This window comes from Excalfactoria chinensis, chromosome 8 (genome assembly GCF_039878825.1).
Source record: "Excalfactoria chinensis isolate bCotChi1 chromosome 8, bCotChi1.hap2, whole genome shotgun sequence".
NCBI classification, from domain to species: Eukaryota; Metazoa; Chordata; class Aves; order Galliformes; family Phasianidae; genus Excalfactoria; species Excalfactoria chinensis.
The window spans coordinates 16,207,291-16,225,705 of record NC_092832.1 but is presented as its reverse complement, the minus strand read 5'-3'; the positions used below and the strand labels follow the sequence as shown (position 1 = coordinate 16,225,705).

The 18,415-nt window shown below is 36.5% G+C and overlaps 1 protein-coding gene across 14 annotated transcripts in view; it reads left to right on the top strand.

The window, feature by feature from the left end:
• Positions 1–18,415, top strand: part of ADGRL2 (adhesion G protein-coupled receptor L2) — a 157,236-nt gene that overhangs the window by 88,457 nt on the left and 50,364 nt on the right. For all 14 annotated transcript variants that reach the window (XM_072342629.1, XM_072342631.1, XM_072342632.1 and 11 more), the window contains exon 4: positions 15,448–15,557. In XM_072342629.1, coding sequence (XP_072198730.1) covers positions 15,448–15,557 — 110 coding nt within the window. The remainder of the gene's footprint in view (positions 1–15,447; positions 15,558–18,415) is intronic.

The window sequence follows — 18,415 nt, the reverse complement described above, 5'->3', positions numbered from 1 at the left end:
CAAGTGAAAATAAGTTTGATTTCTTCCCTAACATGAGTGAATACAGAAGAATTGCCACTAGGCTGCCATCTGGGAGGGGATAGTAGTACCTGTGCTGTAATTGATTAATTTTCCTCATCAAAGTGAAGTAGCCTGGACAACAAACCTCAGATAGCACATCTCTGGTAGAAAACAGAACAAGCTGTGGGATCACTGTTGGACAGAATTAGAGCTTTGGCAGCACTTCCACAGAGAAGCATTTAAACAGCATTATGCCACCCCCTTGCATTTCTTACTGTGACTTAAGACAGTTTTCCTGGGCAGGATTTGATCCTCTGCCCTTCAAAACTGCCTGTGAGCCCTTGAAAAAAGCCTGTGGTTGTGGTAATGGTGCAGGTTTTCTTGGGGGTCTGCCAGACTCAGACAAGGCTCTGCTGACCCCTGCTGCCATTCATGCTTTTTCCCTTGCTTTTCTTTTTGTGGACAAAGATTGCCTCCCTTTGCTACATATATTATGTTGTGAAAAGTGTCTCAGAGCAAGGGGTATACCTTGACTTGTGCTATTTCTGGTCATTAAGAGTTTGTATTTCTGTCGTTTCCATGTCAGAGAAACACCAGTATTGACCACAAGATAGCTTAGGGTGATGTGTGGAGTGAAATTCTTGGGAGTTCATGTGCTGCAGAACAGCTGTGGTATTTGTGTGAATCTCATCTGTGAGGTTCTCCTTTTGCTTGGCATGCCAGTAGTATCAGCTTCAGCTTGCTGATAGCAGCCTCCCTAAACATTTACCATACAAGGTTATCAAAATTTGATATCTGTTTTAAGTATCCTTGAAAAATGAAGGTTTCTGCTCATCTGAAACAGGCATAGGTCATTAGTACAGTTGTTACCCCCATCAGGATTTTTCCACAGTAGAAACTTAAAATGTTCTTTATTTTTTAAACTGCACATTTCACAGTACCAGGCCTTGGCCTGATGGATTTTTGTTTTGTTTTGTTTTCTGTGTGTTAGTCTGAAAACTTAGTTATGACTCACACAGAGAAAAAGCAGTAATACACGTAGCGTATTTTCACAAAGTAGGCATAATCACAGAGCCTAGAATATTCATGACGCATACTGTAGTCCTTGGCATTACTGCAGGAAAAAAAACTGGAACAACCACGACTGAGAATAACCTTATCTAGCATTGTTCATTTTCATGGTTATTAATACTTAATATGAAAGTAGTAGGTCTCGTTTACTCATTAAAAACAGTGTTTGATTTTTTTTTTTTAATATATTTTTTTTTTATTAATGGAGTTGTTCCACTGTGGCATTACATAGTTGATTAAACACAAACCCTGAGATTCTGAGCAGTAGGGTAAGGTGAAATAGCTGTCAGTGGTACTTGCTAGTCTTTTTGTGGTGTGCTCTCTTATTATTTTCTGCAGAGGAAATTATGTTACGCATGTGCAGGCGCACACATTACTGTAATCACAGCATTGGATGAGCTACAAAGAAACAATAAAAGAATCATTGATATCAACTAATGACATTTAAAATTTAGATTTAGTTTAAAAGAGATTGGATTAATTATTTTGCCAGAGTGTAGCTTCATATTTTATTTAGTATTTCCATATATAAGTTGCTTTTATTTCCCTTATTACAGGCAAATATGTATATATATATTTAAAAAAAAAAAAAAAAACAAAAAACAAGTTCTTTTTAAGACAGTTTACATCTTATCTAGCAAGATGATACATACATATGCATCACTTTCCTTGCTGCTTGTGTGTTAAAATAAATATAAATAACTGTACATGTGTATACATACATTTCTAAGCATTTTATATTGTTTATTTGAGTACTGTCTAGAACAGATTCTAGCTGTACATACTGTTTAGCTTACAGTTAATCATATATGCTTTTGCTGTTTAATTTCTTCCCTTAAATTTATGATTGTTGAGAATTTGACACAGCATTGCTTAACCTTCAGCACCTGATAGTTGAATATTGCTTTCTCTTGGACAAAGTTGTAGTTGAATTTTATATTATCATGGACAAAGTTGTGTGACTTTTTATATAGTTTCTGAATTTCTAGTCTAGCCCTGAGAAGTTCCAGTACTAGTTGCATTCATAACTTCGGTATTAAGAAATTCTAATTTACTTATATATTATTACTGTGTCAAATACAGTTCATATGGAATAATACTGTAATAATTGAAGCCTATTAATTCCTCCCACCCCAATATATCCTCTGTAACGCTGAGCCAAACTAGGCACGTTATCTGATAAGTTGATTTAGGACTTTCTACATGTGTTCATATAACCATTTATCTCAACCCTTGCCGAGGAGACCTTTATTAAGCTGTGATGACTGCTGAATATGAAATGTAACCAAGATTATTTTTTTATTCAAATATAATTTAAATATTCATCAAAGAGGAGTTATGCTTGAAACTGACAGAGACTATTAACATCAAAAAATATAATTAACTGCACTGGGTATCATGAAGCAGAGTTAGCCAAATAGCCGAGAGGTCTAATTGCTCTAGAGTCTGAGAAGCAATAGTTTTATTTTATACTGTTGCTGTGGAATTAATAGTGATGTGGTTTCCTATGCGAGGCAATTAAAAGCTGCCTGTTAAGGTTCATTGCACTATAGGAAATCCGTTGGATATCACTTAGTAAACAGAACTGACATGGAAAAGGTACATGAAGATGGGCAGAGCAGAGTATAGATCGGAAATTAGGATAGATTATTATGAATTAAATATACGTAAGTAAATTATGACTACTTGCTAGTATCATAAAGCCAGCTCTCCGAAAGAAAGTGAAAAGTTCATTAGTAGCACAAAGGAAATAGAATTTTAAAATTATTATGGGGAAGCTTTTTATTCAGAAGAGAACAGTAGCAATGGTTTAAAAATTAAAACATGTCCACAGACTAGTATAAAAATGAGCAGATCTCGTATTCTGGAAACTTCTTTCTGCCACAGAATAATCTCCTACTTATAATAAAAAGAACCTTCTGACCTTTGTGGCTCAATTAAGCTTTTTAGTTGAATTTAACAAGAGAAAAAACTTCTTTATTGAATCCAATAGATTATGCATGTACCCAGGCTATACAGCCTAAAAAGGGGTGGTCATTTTCTTGACATTTTGACATTAATGAGCTTGCTGAAATGGAAAAGTTTAAGGATCAAAGATACAAGCAATAACAGTATTTTAAAGCTTTTTTTTTTTTTTTTTTTTTTTTAATCTCTCTAATAAAGAAATTGCAATCTAATTGCTTAATAAATAGGCCATGATTACTGAAAGACACAGATAATTTGCCTCTTTCCATTTTATTTTCTATGTATTGTGGAACAATAATTAGCAAAAATTCTATGGCCACAAATGAAAAAGGTCTTCAGCTTTTTCTTTTATATAATAACTAAGATTGCAATGAGTTTACATATATATATATATATATATTTAATTGATTTTGATAGACAATTTTTGTTTTTTTAAGAAGCAGTCTTAAGAACTATTGTCGTACCGGTAAAATAAAATCAAACAAAGAATTCAGCTAAAATTACTGCTGTTGTGTATAAAGATGGGCTGCCTTTTTCATACATTATTTATCATGCTTACCCTGTTTATATCAGTGACATAAGAGTGCGTGCTACTTTCTCAGAAGAGCGCCGTCTTTGCCGCTTCACAGCACAGTGACTTGTACTCCCAGGCTTGCACATGGTGTTAGCAGATATTTAAAGCACTTCAGCCTAGCATTTTATAGGTCATGATGAACTGAGCCTATAAAACAAGTTACTGCAATGAAGTTAATGCAGTCTTAAGAGTGTTACATAGATTGAATAGTCAGTGTTTGATGTATTTTTAGCCTGCAATGGGCACATCTGTGGAGAGGAAAGGCTCGTAAGATGCAGAATTCTTCCATGTCAAACCTCTTTCATAGCATACCGTCAGTACAGAATCTTTACTACAAGTTTACTACTGAGGACTGCATTTTTTCAGTTATTCACTAAAGTACAGTAGATACAGGAGCCTTTGAATTTTGATTTTCTTCTAGCATGTACACAGCACTCCCTGCTCACCCCAGGTTCTGTAGTGTTTAGGAAAGAAGTTAGATAGCAGAATGGAGCAAGCTGCTGTGACCAAAGTCATATAGTTCTAACCCCTTACAGGAAAAGGTCTTACTACTACTTAATGACACAGAGCTGTATAATGTTTCATATCGTAAGATACATATTTTGTTGTTGTATGTGCAGGAACGTCTATCATCTGTTCTTAGTAGTAATCTATGCAGCTGTGATCTTTAACCTTACTGTTTGTTGCTTTTTAAGTATCATGCTCCTTGTGATATTCATATATGTATATATATATATATATATATATATGAGGAAGGAACAATTTTAAAATGAATTTAATACATGTATTTTTCCAGCACTCCAAAATTATTGTTCAGTGTTGCTCAGATTTTGTGCTCAATTTTCTGTGACCATTTGTTATGTGAATTTAGGTTGTTATTTAGGTGTAACAATAACCAGTTTGGAACCTATAACCAGTCCATGTTAACTGAATTTCTTAAGAGCATTGAACTCAGCTCAGCTATTACACTTATGAAGCTGTAGGTGTTTTCTCATCTAGGATTTAGTGGCACCGATGCTGCCTTTAGTGTGTTATTCTAGTGCCAGAATCACTGATGGGTATGAAAAACATCATTTGCTTTGTATATCCAGCTTTCTTAGATAATTTTGCTGTCTTTGTGGCTGAGTTATAGCAAAAGAAGACCTCCTGGAGCCGCATTTAAAACAGGAGCACTTTGGGTAATGTGCTGTAGACAGAACACTTATGAGTTAGTGCTCAGTTATCATGAATGCCATCAGCAATGCCTTGTTGCTTTCTTATCAGCCTCTTCCTGCTGTCAGCCCAGTGCTTATTTCAGTAGAAAAGGATTTGCATCAAATGTATTACAGTACTATGTATAGCTAACATGGGGTTTTTAATTGTTCGGACACATGAGACTCCTTCATTGGTAGATAGTTTGATAAAAGGATTAGATGATGAATATTTTTGACACAATTAAAGATTATCTGTACATTGACAATGTCAAGCCACTGAATTTTCTGGTGGGCTTCTTAGAGAGTTGAATGTGCTTGGCTTAGTAGAAAAAAAATACACAATCTACGTGATTTTTGGAAATGTAAATGTGAGCAAACAAAAGCAGTTCCCTAAATGTTATTGAGGACAGGAAGTTTCAGGTATCAGAAAGCACACACCTCAAAAGAGTAACTTAAACCCTTTGTGCTTCCCAGGGTGGAGCAGAAGGTTATGCTTCTGCAAGAGAAGTCCTGTCCTGTACCTGGAAGCCTAGCAAGCTTTCCATATGATAATTGAATCCAGCTATCACTGTGGGTAATGAATAACAGTGCTTTTGTGGCAGGCATTGCTCTCAGAAGAAAAGAACATACTTGTAGTGAGGACTCTCAGACACATTTTAATAGAAAATGACACAACTGATCAACTGATACAGAGTTGATTAAAGACCTACCAATGGACAGCATATCTGGAAAAAAAAAAAAAAAAAAACAAAAAAAAGAGCAGATGAAATGAGAAAAGTTGTAGTTTTGTTAATAGCTATCGGTTTAATATATATAACATTAAAACCATGAGATCTACATAAAGAGTGATGAGCAAACGGGATCCTACCATCTTGCTAGTAGATTGCACTTTCATAAATCTTGTAAAATATCGGAGTTGTCTTTTGGCCTCTTGCTCAACATTTTGCTTTACTTTCTGTTGAGCCAAGCAAACAAATCACTCCCCAGCCCTGTGGAATTGGTAGAGATGCAGTGGTGGCACATGGCCTTTGCTGATGAAAATTATAACCCAAAAAGGGAATATTCCCCTAGGTAAGTTTACAAAAAACAATTTATTCTTTTTCGCTCTGTAAAACTCATCTTACATGCAGGATCTCTTGTGTTATTACAAACTCTAATCCTCTGAGTGGGTAATTAACGGACCAGAAAAGCCATTTGTGGAAAGAAAGAGCCATCAGAGTGAAAAATATTTCTCTACTGAATGATCTTTAAGGAGTAAATAATTACAAGAGTGAGAGGTTTGGGATGACCAATCTAAATCTGAACATAATTAGGATGAGCACAGTTTGAAAATCGAAGCAGTTGTCATGTGCAACAATTCTCATATCTGAAGACTAATTAAATATTTAAAAGCCCCAAACCCCTCACTATTCACAGAAAAATAACCTGCCACAAAAGGGTCTGTAACTTTGCAGATAATTAGGAAGGGTTACAGGGGGAAAAAATCAGATTGGCTCCAAGGTTCTGCAAGGTCACATCTTATTATGGTGTATCTTTTATATGGTCTGATAACAAGTTTCTTGCTAATTTAATCTAAGTAGGGCATCCCATAGTGATTTCCCATTTCCCTTGTTAAAAATGTGATGGCTTTTCTATATTCAAACTGCAATAGGTGAGCATTTTTATAAATAATTGCTCCTAATTGATACTGGTTGTAATATTTTTTTATTGCTTGGGGGGAACATGTGTTAAAGGTCAGTTAGGGCCCACCCCTACACACACACACCCATCTGAAACTGTGTTCATCCTGCTCTTTGCAAAGGGAAACCAAAGGATCTCATGATGCCTCAGTGGTCAGTTCTGTAATTAGCAAGTTTTTCTTACCTGGAGGCTAAGCTGCAGTTACAGTGGGCATCTGTTTCTGCAAGCAGAAGAGCTTTGCTGAATTTGTGAGACCTACAGTGAGTGAGGCCTGCTTTGCACTGAACTGTCCTGTAGGTCCAGTTCAAGTGTGAGTGGCACAGGGGTATCAAGACTTCCACATTTCAGAAGAATGTCAGTAACAAATCACCACTATCATTTAAAATACCTTATTTTAGTAATTACAGTGGATGATATTTTGAAATGTATTTAAGATCTGTACAATTTCATGCGAAGGATAAAGCTACGCATTTTCAATAGTGTAATTGTTCAAGTTGCTCTTCATTTACTAATGATTCAGAAGCTGTCTTAAGTGATTCAACTTTTAACTATGTTATGAATGTGCTGAATATCAAGCCATGGATAACAAAGATCTACTGTGCTGCAAGAACAGGTTTTAAAGGGCTTTTACTATTATCCTATGATCTCTGCCTGAGAGTCTCTTCTCTTCTGAGTCTGTTGCAGCATTTCACCTGGGTGTTAGGCACTGTGCTTGAGGATTTGTGCTTGGATTTGCTGTGGCTCTGTTCTAGGACTGTGCCTCATAAGTAAATGCTGCTCCATGAAGCTCCTACATTGGTACCCAACCCTAGCTTTCTCCGTCTGTAACCTGCTCGACCCACAAGGCGTGGTGCTGTGCACATGTTCACTCAGTGTGAATAATCTGTGTAAATTACTCAGACATTATGATGCTGCACTACTAAAGTTTTCATTAGTAAATAAGCATTGCTTTAGGCTATTTATTTTGCTTAAACTGTGAGACATTTAATTGGGTCTTTTGAACTGATTACTTTTCAGCAGTGCAGATCTGCTTAGCTTAGTTTGTCTACTAAGACATACACTGTCTTTAATCCCTGCTGCATTTTGCTTACAGAACATACATGCATGAATAATATGACAGGATTATGAATATGACTTAACTTGCATTTCTTCTTCCTTAGGCACGGATATTTTCTCTAAAATGTTGGTGTCTCTGCTCTTGTGAGGTTTTGGTTTTGGCTGCGTTGCAGGCAGAAGTCAGTGTCACTGGCAGATTGTTCCATTTACTTTGCACGACTAATTGTGGATTTAGTTGTCTGATTTTTTTCCTGTCCCTGCCTTACAGTCAGCTCCTTAGAGGCTCTGATGGCTCCTGTAGGCCTTTCACATATGTGGTAGAAAGTAGAAGGGATAGAACGATGGGATTATAAAAGCACTTTCGTATTCCACAGGAATCTACATTTCCTTTTTCTGTTTTTTTCCTGTTTTATCTGATGCTGCAGTTTCAGGTTAATAACAATTCCATAATAATAGCATTTACACAAAAAGGAAAGTACTGGGACAAGAATGATTTGGAACAAGAAAAACTACCACTGATGTAATAGCTATGATGGGAATAAGAGAAAAGTTCTGTCTTTTTTAACAAGTGACTGCTTTGAACTTACTGAACATAAATACTAAAAAGCAAATGGGTCATAACTGAATGCATTAATATTGTAAGAAGAGGTTGAAAGCAAGAAACAAACACTCGGTTAAATTACTTTGCCATACAGATCCAATACATGTTCATTGATAGTGAATCGGATTGGGTAGCCCTAGGAAAAGGCCTGTGGGAGTTGTGTATTTTCTGCTGCATTTTATTGTCTACTTCGAGTTTTCATCCTTAACACGTACCCTTAGACTCCCACAAGATTACATTGTAAAAAGAAAACAAGATTTCATGTTATTGTATATTTATTGGGCAAATGAAACCAGAACTATAGTCCACCTTGTACAGTAATAACTATACACTATTTAGCTTTTTAATATTATGTTTACTCAGTAATTGCAAAGATTCAACAAATCATCAATATTTTATTTAAAAAGAAAATAACAACAATTTTGTCAGTGTTTTTTCCTCCCAGCTATATTTCATCTGAGCTCACCAGGGTTATTGCTTTAGTGGTCATGTTTCCAAGTGCATAGGGAATCTCTTGTGAATTTTTCAAACTGGTACCTTACTGCTTTCATGGTCACGGAAAGATTTCCAATGTTGAAGCATAATTCTTATGGCCAAATTCTGCCTTTGTACGTGCTCCTGCATCCTTCATTTTATTCTTAGATTTTGATAGGTACCTCCACAGCATGCTAAATCTGTTTTCACTTCAAGCTAAGTAAAAGTAGTTCTGTTTTTCTTTACCATGTGTATTCCCCAGTAATAGTTTCAGGAATTCTAGCTTGAATATAATTTTTAGCAAATCTTACACGTGTGTAAGCAAACTGCCTCTGTGGCATCCTGCTTTTTTTTTTTTTTTTTTTTTTTTTTTAAGCCAGCTGCAAGTTCATATCCATCACATTCATCTTGTCTCCCTACAGAGGAGTGTGTGTGTGTTCACTCCTCCTGACTCTGTATGGTTGCACTGGTGCTGCAGTAGTTGCTCTGGAGCTATGGATGCTGGTTGGCCAAGGCTGCTGCAAGTCAGGGCTTTATAGTGGGGGGGAAGCTTTTTAGCTCCTTGTTTTTCAGGCCTTGGATAGGTCTAGTTGCTAAATCACAGGATCACCAAGGTTGGAAAAGACCTACAAGATCACCCAGTCCAACCATCTACCAATCACCAATAGCTCTCACTAAACCATGTCCTTCAGCACAATGTCCAAATGTTTCTTGAACTCCGCTAGGGCTGGTGTCTTCACCACTTCCCTGGGCAGCCCATTCCACTGCCTGACCACTCTTTCAGAGAAGTAGTATTTCCTAATGTCTAGCCTGAACCTCCCCTGGTGCAGCTTGAAGCCATTCTCTCTAGTCCTATCACCAGTTAGACGAGAGAAGGGGCTGACCCCCAGCTCACTACAACCTCCCTTCAGGTAGTTATGGAGAGCGATAAGGTCTCCCCTGAGCCTCCTGTTCTCCTGACAGAACAATCCCGGCTCCCTCAGCCACTCCTCATAAGTCCTATGCTCCAGACTCCTCACCAGCTTTGTTGTCCTTCTTAGAACACTCTCCAGGGCCTCTATGTCTTTCTTGCAGTTTGGAGCCCAAAACTGGACACAGTACTCGAGGTGCAGCATCACCAAAGCTGAGTACAAGGGGACAATTACTGCCCTGTTCCTGCTGGTAACAGTTTCTGATGCAAGCCAGGATGCCACTTGCCTTCTTGGCCACCTGGACACGCTGCTGGCTCATATTTAGCTGAGCATCAATCAGTACCCCCAGGTCCATTTCCAACTAGGAATGCTGATAGATGATGGAAAGCAGCTCAGCTGTCACCTCTGCCAGTTCCCTCAGCACTCTCATAGTTAGGTTTAGTTAGGTTTCATTTATGGTTTGTAGTAATGTATTTCTTGTGAGGTGATTTTGAAACTCAGAATTTAAATAACTTCTTTTAAGTAGTTTCATCTACTACTGCATGTGTGTGTGCAAGTGTATATGTCTAAGGTTCCTAACATAAAATCGCTGTTCTCTGGCTATTTGATATGTAGTTTTTGTACAAGCTTTCTAAGTTGATATTAATAAAACATAACATTTAAGTAATATTTGACATCTTCATACATATGTAACTTCGAGTTTAATAACAGAAGTGGAGGTCTAGTGAATATGCAAACACAAGCAGAAGCACATCTCACACAGCAGTTGTAGACCGTTAGGAATACATATGTAAGGACAGCCATTTATTCTGGGTAAAGAGGTTCAGGAATTTTTCCTTTTAAAATATGTCGTTGTTAAAAGTCAATACACGAAACGAAGTCATCCCGCATTCCTATTTCTTTTTACTCAGATTACAACTCACACAGGGTGAATAAGGAACAAGAATACCATATGGAGTACGTGATGCCGTAACTCAGAGTTTACGTGCTGTGAGTGGTGTCTGAGCAGGTTGCTTCAGGCAATACGTGGGAACATGCAGTCGTGCTAGCTTTTAAGTATTTAATCAATATGCTGAAAGAGATCTGCTTCAGATCTGACTTAAACATTTCAAAACATACCAAAGTGGATGTTCTAATGTATTAACAATTTTGTTAAAAATTAATTTCATCTATTAAAATAGGGTTTTAGACCTATTTTAGAGTTTTTATTTTTTTAGCATTTTAAAGTGAAGTATGCATCACTTTTCTGTATTTGCCATTCTTTTTTTCTTGCTTAAAGAAACGCTGCATCCACAGGAAGCTGTAGCTGAACATTCTGTGGATGTTAGATGCCAACTTGTACTCTATTCAAAATAGCAGTGATTTTTATTCTATATCGCTGTCTTTGCCAAAGTTATATATGTAAAACAAAAGCATTTGATAGGTAAATTGTGATGTGGACATTATTTTGTACATGTCTTGCGCAGCTGCAAGAGCCACTTGGAGAGGAACTGTATTTATCATTATGTGGCATATGGAACCTGCCCATGAAGATGACCTCTTCCTGTCTTTGGGCCATCTCATGTCGATATCTCAAAAATCTGCTTCTCAGATTGTAGTATTTCACTTTCTGGTCCAGTCATGATGCACTGTGCTTTTCATTTTAATGCTGGAGTATTTGTTCAAGTCCATAGACTTTGCATTTTTAATCTTCCTTAGAACAGTGGTGAATAATGGCCCTTGGCAGGAGATAATGAAATTTTCTTAATTTATATTTTCAAGCAGAAGCTTCAATTGAAAATGGCATTCTGTGGCCTGGAGACATAGCTCTAGTGCAGGTTTCAGGGGAGCTGTAATAATAATGCAGTGCCAGCGGTGACGGAGAATGATAGGACAGTGAAGAAGTAATTTAAGAAAGAAAAGAGAATGTACCAAAGCTTTATTGTAGCATATCTAATGATCTGCGGAAGATTCCCAATAGCTTCTGGAGCATGACAGGGGAAACTAATGTTATCTTGCCAAAACAGAAGCCCCTGCTTAATCAGCAGAACAAGATTATTGATTAAAACACCTCACACAATGGATTGCACATGGAATCTCATCTCCATACATTGCACATGGTAAAGCACAATAACGGGCATAAGATAATAATAAAGAAGGAAAAAAAAAAAAAAAAAAAAAGCAAAAGCAATTTGTTGGGAATTGTACAAATCAACATTAGAGTTGAAATGCAAACAAATTATTGTGGGAAATACAGCTGTCCTTAGAGCATAGCACAGAAGGGGTTTGGCTACACAATGAGAGGAAGATAATGGTTAACAGCTAGTTTACTTCCCTTTTTTCTGTATTCATCTGAAGTGTGAAAGGGCCATACCTCGTTTGCACAGTCTTTCATCCTGAGGTGAAAGGAGTTCAGACACTGTACTTTAACTGTTAATTAAACACTCCATTTGATTTTTAGATTACTCTAAGTGATGCATCTGCATTATGAAAATGTAACCTTTCTTCATTCATACTAAAATACGGAAGAAACAACTGTTAGACTATGCAATTGCTCCTTGCATTCACAAGAACAGTTATATTTCCTACATTTCCCTTTGCAAAACTCATGCTGTGTTAGCACAGGAACTTGAATCATAACTCTTTCAGTGCTACTGTTAGTCTTCCCCTAACAAGAGTTTCATACTTAATCCATGCATTACCTTTTCTACATCAGCTGTTTTTTGCAGATCTGCTTTATTTCCTTGTAAATGACAAAGTTATGGTGTCATAAATCTTTGTGAATATCATGAATGTCTCAAGTGTGAAGATGTTTCAGTGTCAGATCATATGAACTTTAAGATTGTACATAAAAACCTGTGAATTTGCATAGTTTAAAATATGCTGGGGAAGTATGTAGTTAACTAGATTACAGAATGCTTAAATGATACTTAAAGCCAATAGAACATTTAAACACTAGATTGCAAACACTTAAACATTAAAATATTTGTGATTTGACTTCTTAAATTCCCAGAACAACAAATGCTACCTCATACCAGTAGGAACAATTGTAAAACAGTTTGGATAGATGAACTGAATGAACAGAATGTTGTGTAGAAAAAATAACTCTGGTTAAAATGCATGAAGGACTTGAAGTTAGTTGGCAAGGTTATGTTTTGTTTTGTTTTGTTTCTGATGGCGTCTGGGCCAATTTTTCAAATATCCAGGAATTTTATTTCTGTTGAATCTTGTTTTGGAGAATACCATGGAGTAGCCACATTCAGAAAGGGCTTACCCATTCAAAAAGGAATAGGAACCTGCACACAGGATTATGCTGTATGATTATGCACTGTAGTATCATCTTCATTGGACATAATGTTTCTAGATGTAAAGTTTTCTCAAAATTGTGAACCTTTGCAATAAGGCTTTTTTTTTTTTTTTTTTTTTTTTCATATGAAATGACCAACTTAACTGGGTAACAAATAGTTACCTGAATGTGGATTTACTTATTTATTTTTTAACATGTGAATGTATAAATCAAGGTACTTCAATTTGAAGTGTTAGAAGCGTATAGAAATCAGAATCTTATGCCAAAAGATTACCAAGTTTTTTAAAACACAAGCAGCAGTTAATTCCTAAATATAGGTCAGTGATTTGGATGTAAAATCTTTATTCTTTCACTTATCCACGTAGTTGCTCTTGCTCTAGATGGGGATGCTTTGTAGTACTACTGTGCACCGCAGCAGCAGGGATAGCTCATTGCATTTTGGAACTGCATTCTCCTTCATTTTGGCCAAAGGTGAGCAGGAGGTGGCCATATGCAGGACACATAAATTCTTGCCTATAGAAACAGTCAATAGTCATAGTTTTTACGAAGTCAGCAATTCAGTGCCTGAAGTTTGACAGTGGCTGTTACTGTAGTAAGACAGAAGAGTACTGCATTTCTGATTTATTGTCATTATACATCCTTCTGATACAAGCTTGAAACTGACCTTCGTTAGTTTTGTTCCCAAATAATTCTTCCCAATATGTATCCATTTTGTTTTGTAATAAATCAATATTTCTTTCTTAATTGCTGCTCATTCAAGTGTAAGATGAAATTTTCATACAGCTCAAAGCTGTGGAAGCCATTTCATTGAGTGATGCACTGCAGGGAGTATTTTTGTAGGAATGCTTTTGGCTTCATTTTAATTTAAAGAAATTAGTTACAAAATATTACTTTTTGTATGCTGGTTAGTCTGGCCTCTCCTGTGGGGTTTAAAAAACCTGGTAGAAAGGTAAGACCAAAGAGGTCTGTGAAGCTTAGGATCATTTTCCCTTCTCCTACTTCTGTAGCCTCCTCTTATATCACACATCTGACAGCAGTGCAGTGACTCTCTGCAAGCTGGTCACATTTCACTTCCATGTGGCTCTGAAAGCCATTGTAAGCATCCTGCTTTCTCCAAACCCTAATACACTGTGTGGGCTGTTGCACTGAGTAATGCTGGCAGCCTGAGTGGCATGGTACTGGGCTGACTGGCAAGTGACAGCCAGAAAGTGAGCTTCTCACCATCTACCTGCCTGCCTATCCTAGCTTGCGTGGGCTATTTGCAGTTAGTTTTGAAATTACGAGCGTCACAAGATGAATAGTTTTGTCTGTTCTTTTAAAAAACAGAGAAAAGAATAAAGTCAGTAGAGATTTTGCTCCTGAGTTTACTCAGCAAGAAGGTCAGTTTGTCCCAACCTGTTCACTGCTAGCTTGGTTAGAAGGTAAATCGGAAAATTATTTATATCCGAGTTTTTCAAATGGGCTTGTTATACTTCTCATGAGATAGCAAGAATCACTCTTATACCTGTTGGCAAAGTACAGCTGGAAAAAGCTGTTGGTACAAGATAGATTATTTTAGCTTAGATTTGTTATTCAGGGAGTGTGGGAAGTAGTAGACAATAGAGAATCTGATGTACAGCTGGAGTCAAAGGCTAAGCTATTACTTAAGTTTATTCAGTTTGCTGACAAACAAAAGTAACCCCTGAGAAGATCAGCCAAACTCTCTTTTCTTTTAGTCACCAAACTCCCTGACCTTCTCTTTTCCATCTATGTCCTTTTGACTACTCTCTATGTTACTTCTTGACCATATCTTCAAAGTTAGGTGATATTTTTTTCATTTAAAATTCTAATCCTATATTTGGGCTGGAATTCCCAGATTATTATTATTATTATTAAAAACAAAACAAAACAAAACAAAAAAAACCAAAACAAAAAGCCAAAACACTATAAAAAAACATTACATTTAGAAAATCGGTGTGGCTGGGGACACCTCAATGAATTTCTTCTTTGCATAAAATACATTGGCTTCCATTGTTCAACAAATCATTTATATTTCAGTATTTGTCTCCTCTACAATACATTGTAATTAATTATCTTGCAGTTCTTCTTAAATGTTTTTCTAATTTCCTCAGATGGTCATTATTTACTTCTTCCTGTAACTTAACGGAGGAAGTATAAAGACCACCAATTGCTGTTAAAAGTAATTAAAATCAAAATACCTAATGTTCTTTGTCTGCAGTAACTGTTCCAACCAAAATCATGGGTACCTTTAATCACAACAGTATTTTCTCTGAGACGTGAAACCTTTCAAATGTATCTCTGGAGAGATTAAAGGAATTGGTTGTTTGTGTGATTGTGCTTGATATATATATATATGTATATATACACGTTTGGGGCAGCTATCCTTGCTACTCAAAATGAGTGGCATTTAAAATAACAGTGATACCCAAAGTTAGGAGTGTTAAACCTGAACTGAAATATTGTCTTGAAACCTCATTTATGGACTTTGACTGATGTAGTATTAATTAAATTTGTTGTCTTATGGATTGGACTGCCCAAGTGTGAAGAGAGTTAGCGTTGTACATAGCACTTTGGTATGAACTTGCAAATTAAATGTAATCTTAAATTAATTAGCCTGCTTTCTTTTCCCATTACAGGTGCAACAACCGAACACAGTGTATAGTAGTTACTGGGTCAGATGTGTTTCCTGATCCTTGTCCTGGAACATACAAGTATCTAGAAGTTCAATATGAATGTGTTCCTTACAGTAAGTATAATCTTTTTATTCTTGTTCACTTCCCTTGGCCCTCACAATTAAAGCTGGAGTGCTGTTCCATGGAAATAAGGCATGTGTTTATGGCCCACGGATCCATTATGCATGCAGAGCACTTACAGACTAGGGCCTCCAATTAGCTTCACGAAGTGTGGAAGGAAGCCATGGTGCGATGCTGGCCAAGTGTCTGTCTATGTTCTTAAGTGTTTGGCTTTTAAGGCTACTGTTTTTCCAGAAAACAAACTCGAATTAGCTATTCAATAGGCCAGATAGAAATTTGTACTTCTGCCCAATACCAGTTGCAGACAAATTGGCTTGGCTCACAGACTTCTAAAGAAGGAATTGACTTCAATTTTAATCATGATCTACTTAAAAGGCTACCTTGGTGAATTTGGGCTTACAGCAGAACCCAGCACTAACACTCCTGATCAGGAGGTGTTGTAAGGAGACTGTGCTTTAGGGGCACATTTGTAAGTGAACTCAGATTTGTAGTGAATAATTCATCACTAAGTAACTAAACTGCATTTCTTAAAACAGTGGGAAAAGGAATAAGAAGAGTTGTTCACTTTTAATGTAAAGCAAAAAATGTGAATTGTGCCTTCAAATCAGATGTCAAAACAGAACCTTTAACTGAAAAATGTAAATACTGAAAACACTGAGATGAAAAAAATCAAAAGTAATAGCTATTACAGCAGTTTTGTACAATATTCTTTCTAATGCCAGAATTCACTAGCTTTACACATGTTTCTTATTTCCTTGTAAGAATTAATGTTGTGTTTTTTTTTTCATTGACATGTATGCACGTGTATAAAAGTTCTGCAGATTCAACACTTAACTGGTTTTGCTTTCTTGTAAGGTCATTCTTTGCAGTGACTTCTCCCTCATCCTGTAACTCCACAGAGAAATAGCTGTTCTTGCAATGGAATTTGAGGAGTGCACTGATCATTCCCATAAGTTATTATTAAGTGTGAATGTCTTGATCTGCAGTAATCCTTAACCAAAGTCACATTTTCTGTTGGTACAGGAAACAGGCCAAGTCTGAGATGCAAAAACACTGTGGTGACAGTGTACATCCAAAAAGGAAGGAAATGAGTTCTGGCATAAGCAAAGCTATGTCAAAACTGTCCATAGTATTTACTGCACAGTTTTTAAATTTAATTGTTTTAAACTGAAATACTGCTCTGTATTGCTTCACCACATTGATCATTCACTGTTGTTAAAGGCCAAACACAGATCATCTTTTTTCTCTTCATTTCTGCTGTGTCATTGTGAAATGGATGCTTGCTGATTTTTTTTCTGTACCATTTGTAGGATTGGAAGCCTACTGCATACAGTGATCCCAAGTACCATTCCTCCTATGTGTAGTTTTGGTGGCTTGTTATGCCTGTTCTTCTTGTGCCACTTTTAAAGAGTGATGTCTTACCCCGATCTAACCAAAATTTTGTTCCACAAAGATCACTTTTACTTTAGCTCTATTCTTATTTCCAAATTCTCAGAAAGAGGGCAGTGCAGCTGATTCCAAACAATGGGGTCAGTCATATGACAAGAGATCATGTTTCCAGTTCCAGTAGGCTAGTTCATAGAGAAAAGGTATAATGCAAATAATGTTCAAATAATTCTTCATGCTGTTTTAGGAAGAGAACTGTGGATATATTCTACCAATTAGGTATTGCTATCTACAGGAATCTTTTCTTTTCCAGTTTTCAGAAGTATAGCGCGGCCTACCCTGAACTCTAACATGTAGCTATTCTGCTTTTAAAATGTTTATTTTTGTTTACTGTCAATTGCATTGGCCTACCCCTTGAATTATGTAATTTTGTGTCTATCATAACTCAGGATTCTGGATACTTCTTGCCTTTCCGAGTATAAGTTTTGGAGTTTGTTAACTGCAGCATGTACAGTGATGACACTATACCTAATTCCAGAATTGTAAGAGGAGTCATATGTTGTTACAAGCATCAAAAAGGCTGACAGCTATTAAAATCAGTTTTGAAGTTCAATTCTAAGCCACATAGTGATGCAATAGCCATTTTTATTATTGACCATCTTTTTTCCATGTCCCACAAAGCTTGTCCTGATATTCTTGCAAGTCTTGATCAACACCCATTATCAAGTCTGATTTTTTTTTTTCTCCCTTACTTGTTCCAGTGCTGCACTTCTAAACGTATGGAATGACTGAAATTATTAGGTTTGCAAAGAAGATGGGATAGGCTTTTGTGGGTCTAGGAAGAGAGGTGTTTAGTCATCACAACAGCTCTAACTAAAGTTCAGTTCTGATTTTTTACTTTACATGATTTCATCTTCAGTTACTGCGAGACTGAAAAATATGCTGTGTTGCTATTTTTCAGGTTGTGAGAGATTACAACTAGCAGTTGTTACTTCTTTGATAAAAGAAGCTCTTACATGTTGGAGTTGGTGTCACCCTTGTACAAAATGCAGTTTATGAGCAACTCTTATGTCTTGCTGGCGTCCAGAAATGTATAGCTGCTTTGCTGTTCACGCATATTGATCAAGCTTTCTCTGGGCTCAGTATTCATTGTCCTTGTAAGAATGCACTTAATGAAAAGCTTGCTTTTTTGCATCTCATAATATAGACCTGTTAAGTAGTGTTTTTCTATTCCTCTTTAGCTGAAAAAAAAATCTATTGAAATACTCAGTTGGATCTCCAACAGAACTAAAATTCTAGACAAATTTGATAGGCATTGCTTTGTCTTAAAATAGGAGTGGTATTGATTAAATTACAAAGAAATTGAGAGTATCATACTTGACATTTCTCTCAGTTCTGCTTCACAATGTATGTTGACACTGACTGAGTAACAGAAGTCTGCCCTTTCATTAAGAAGTACATCAAA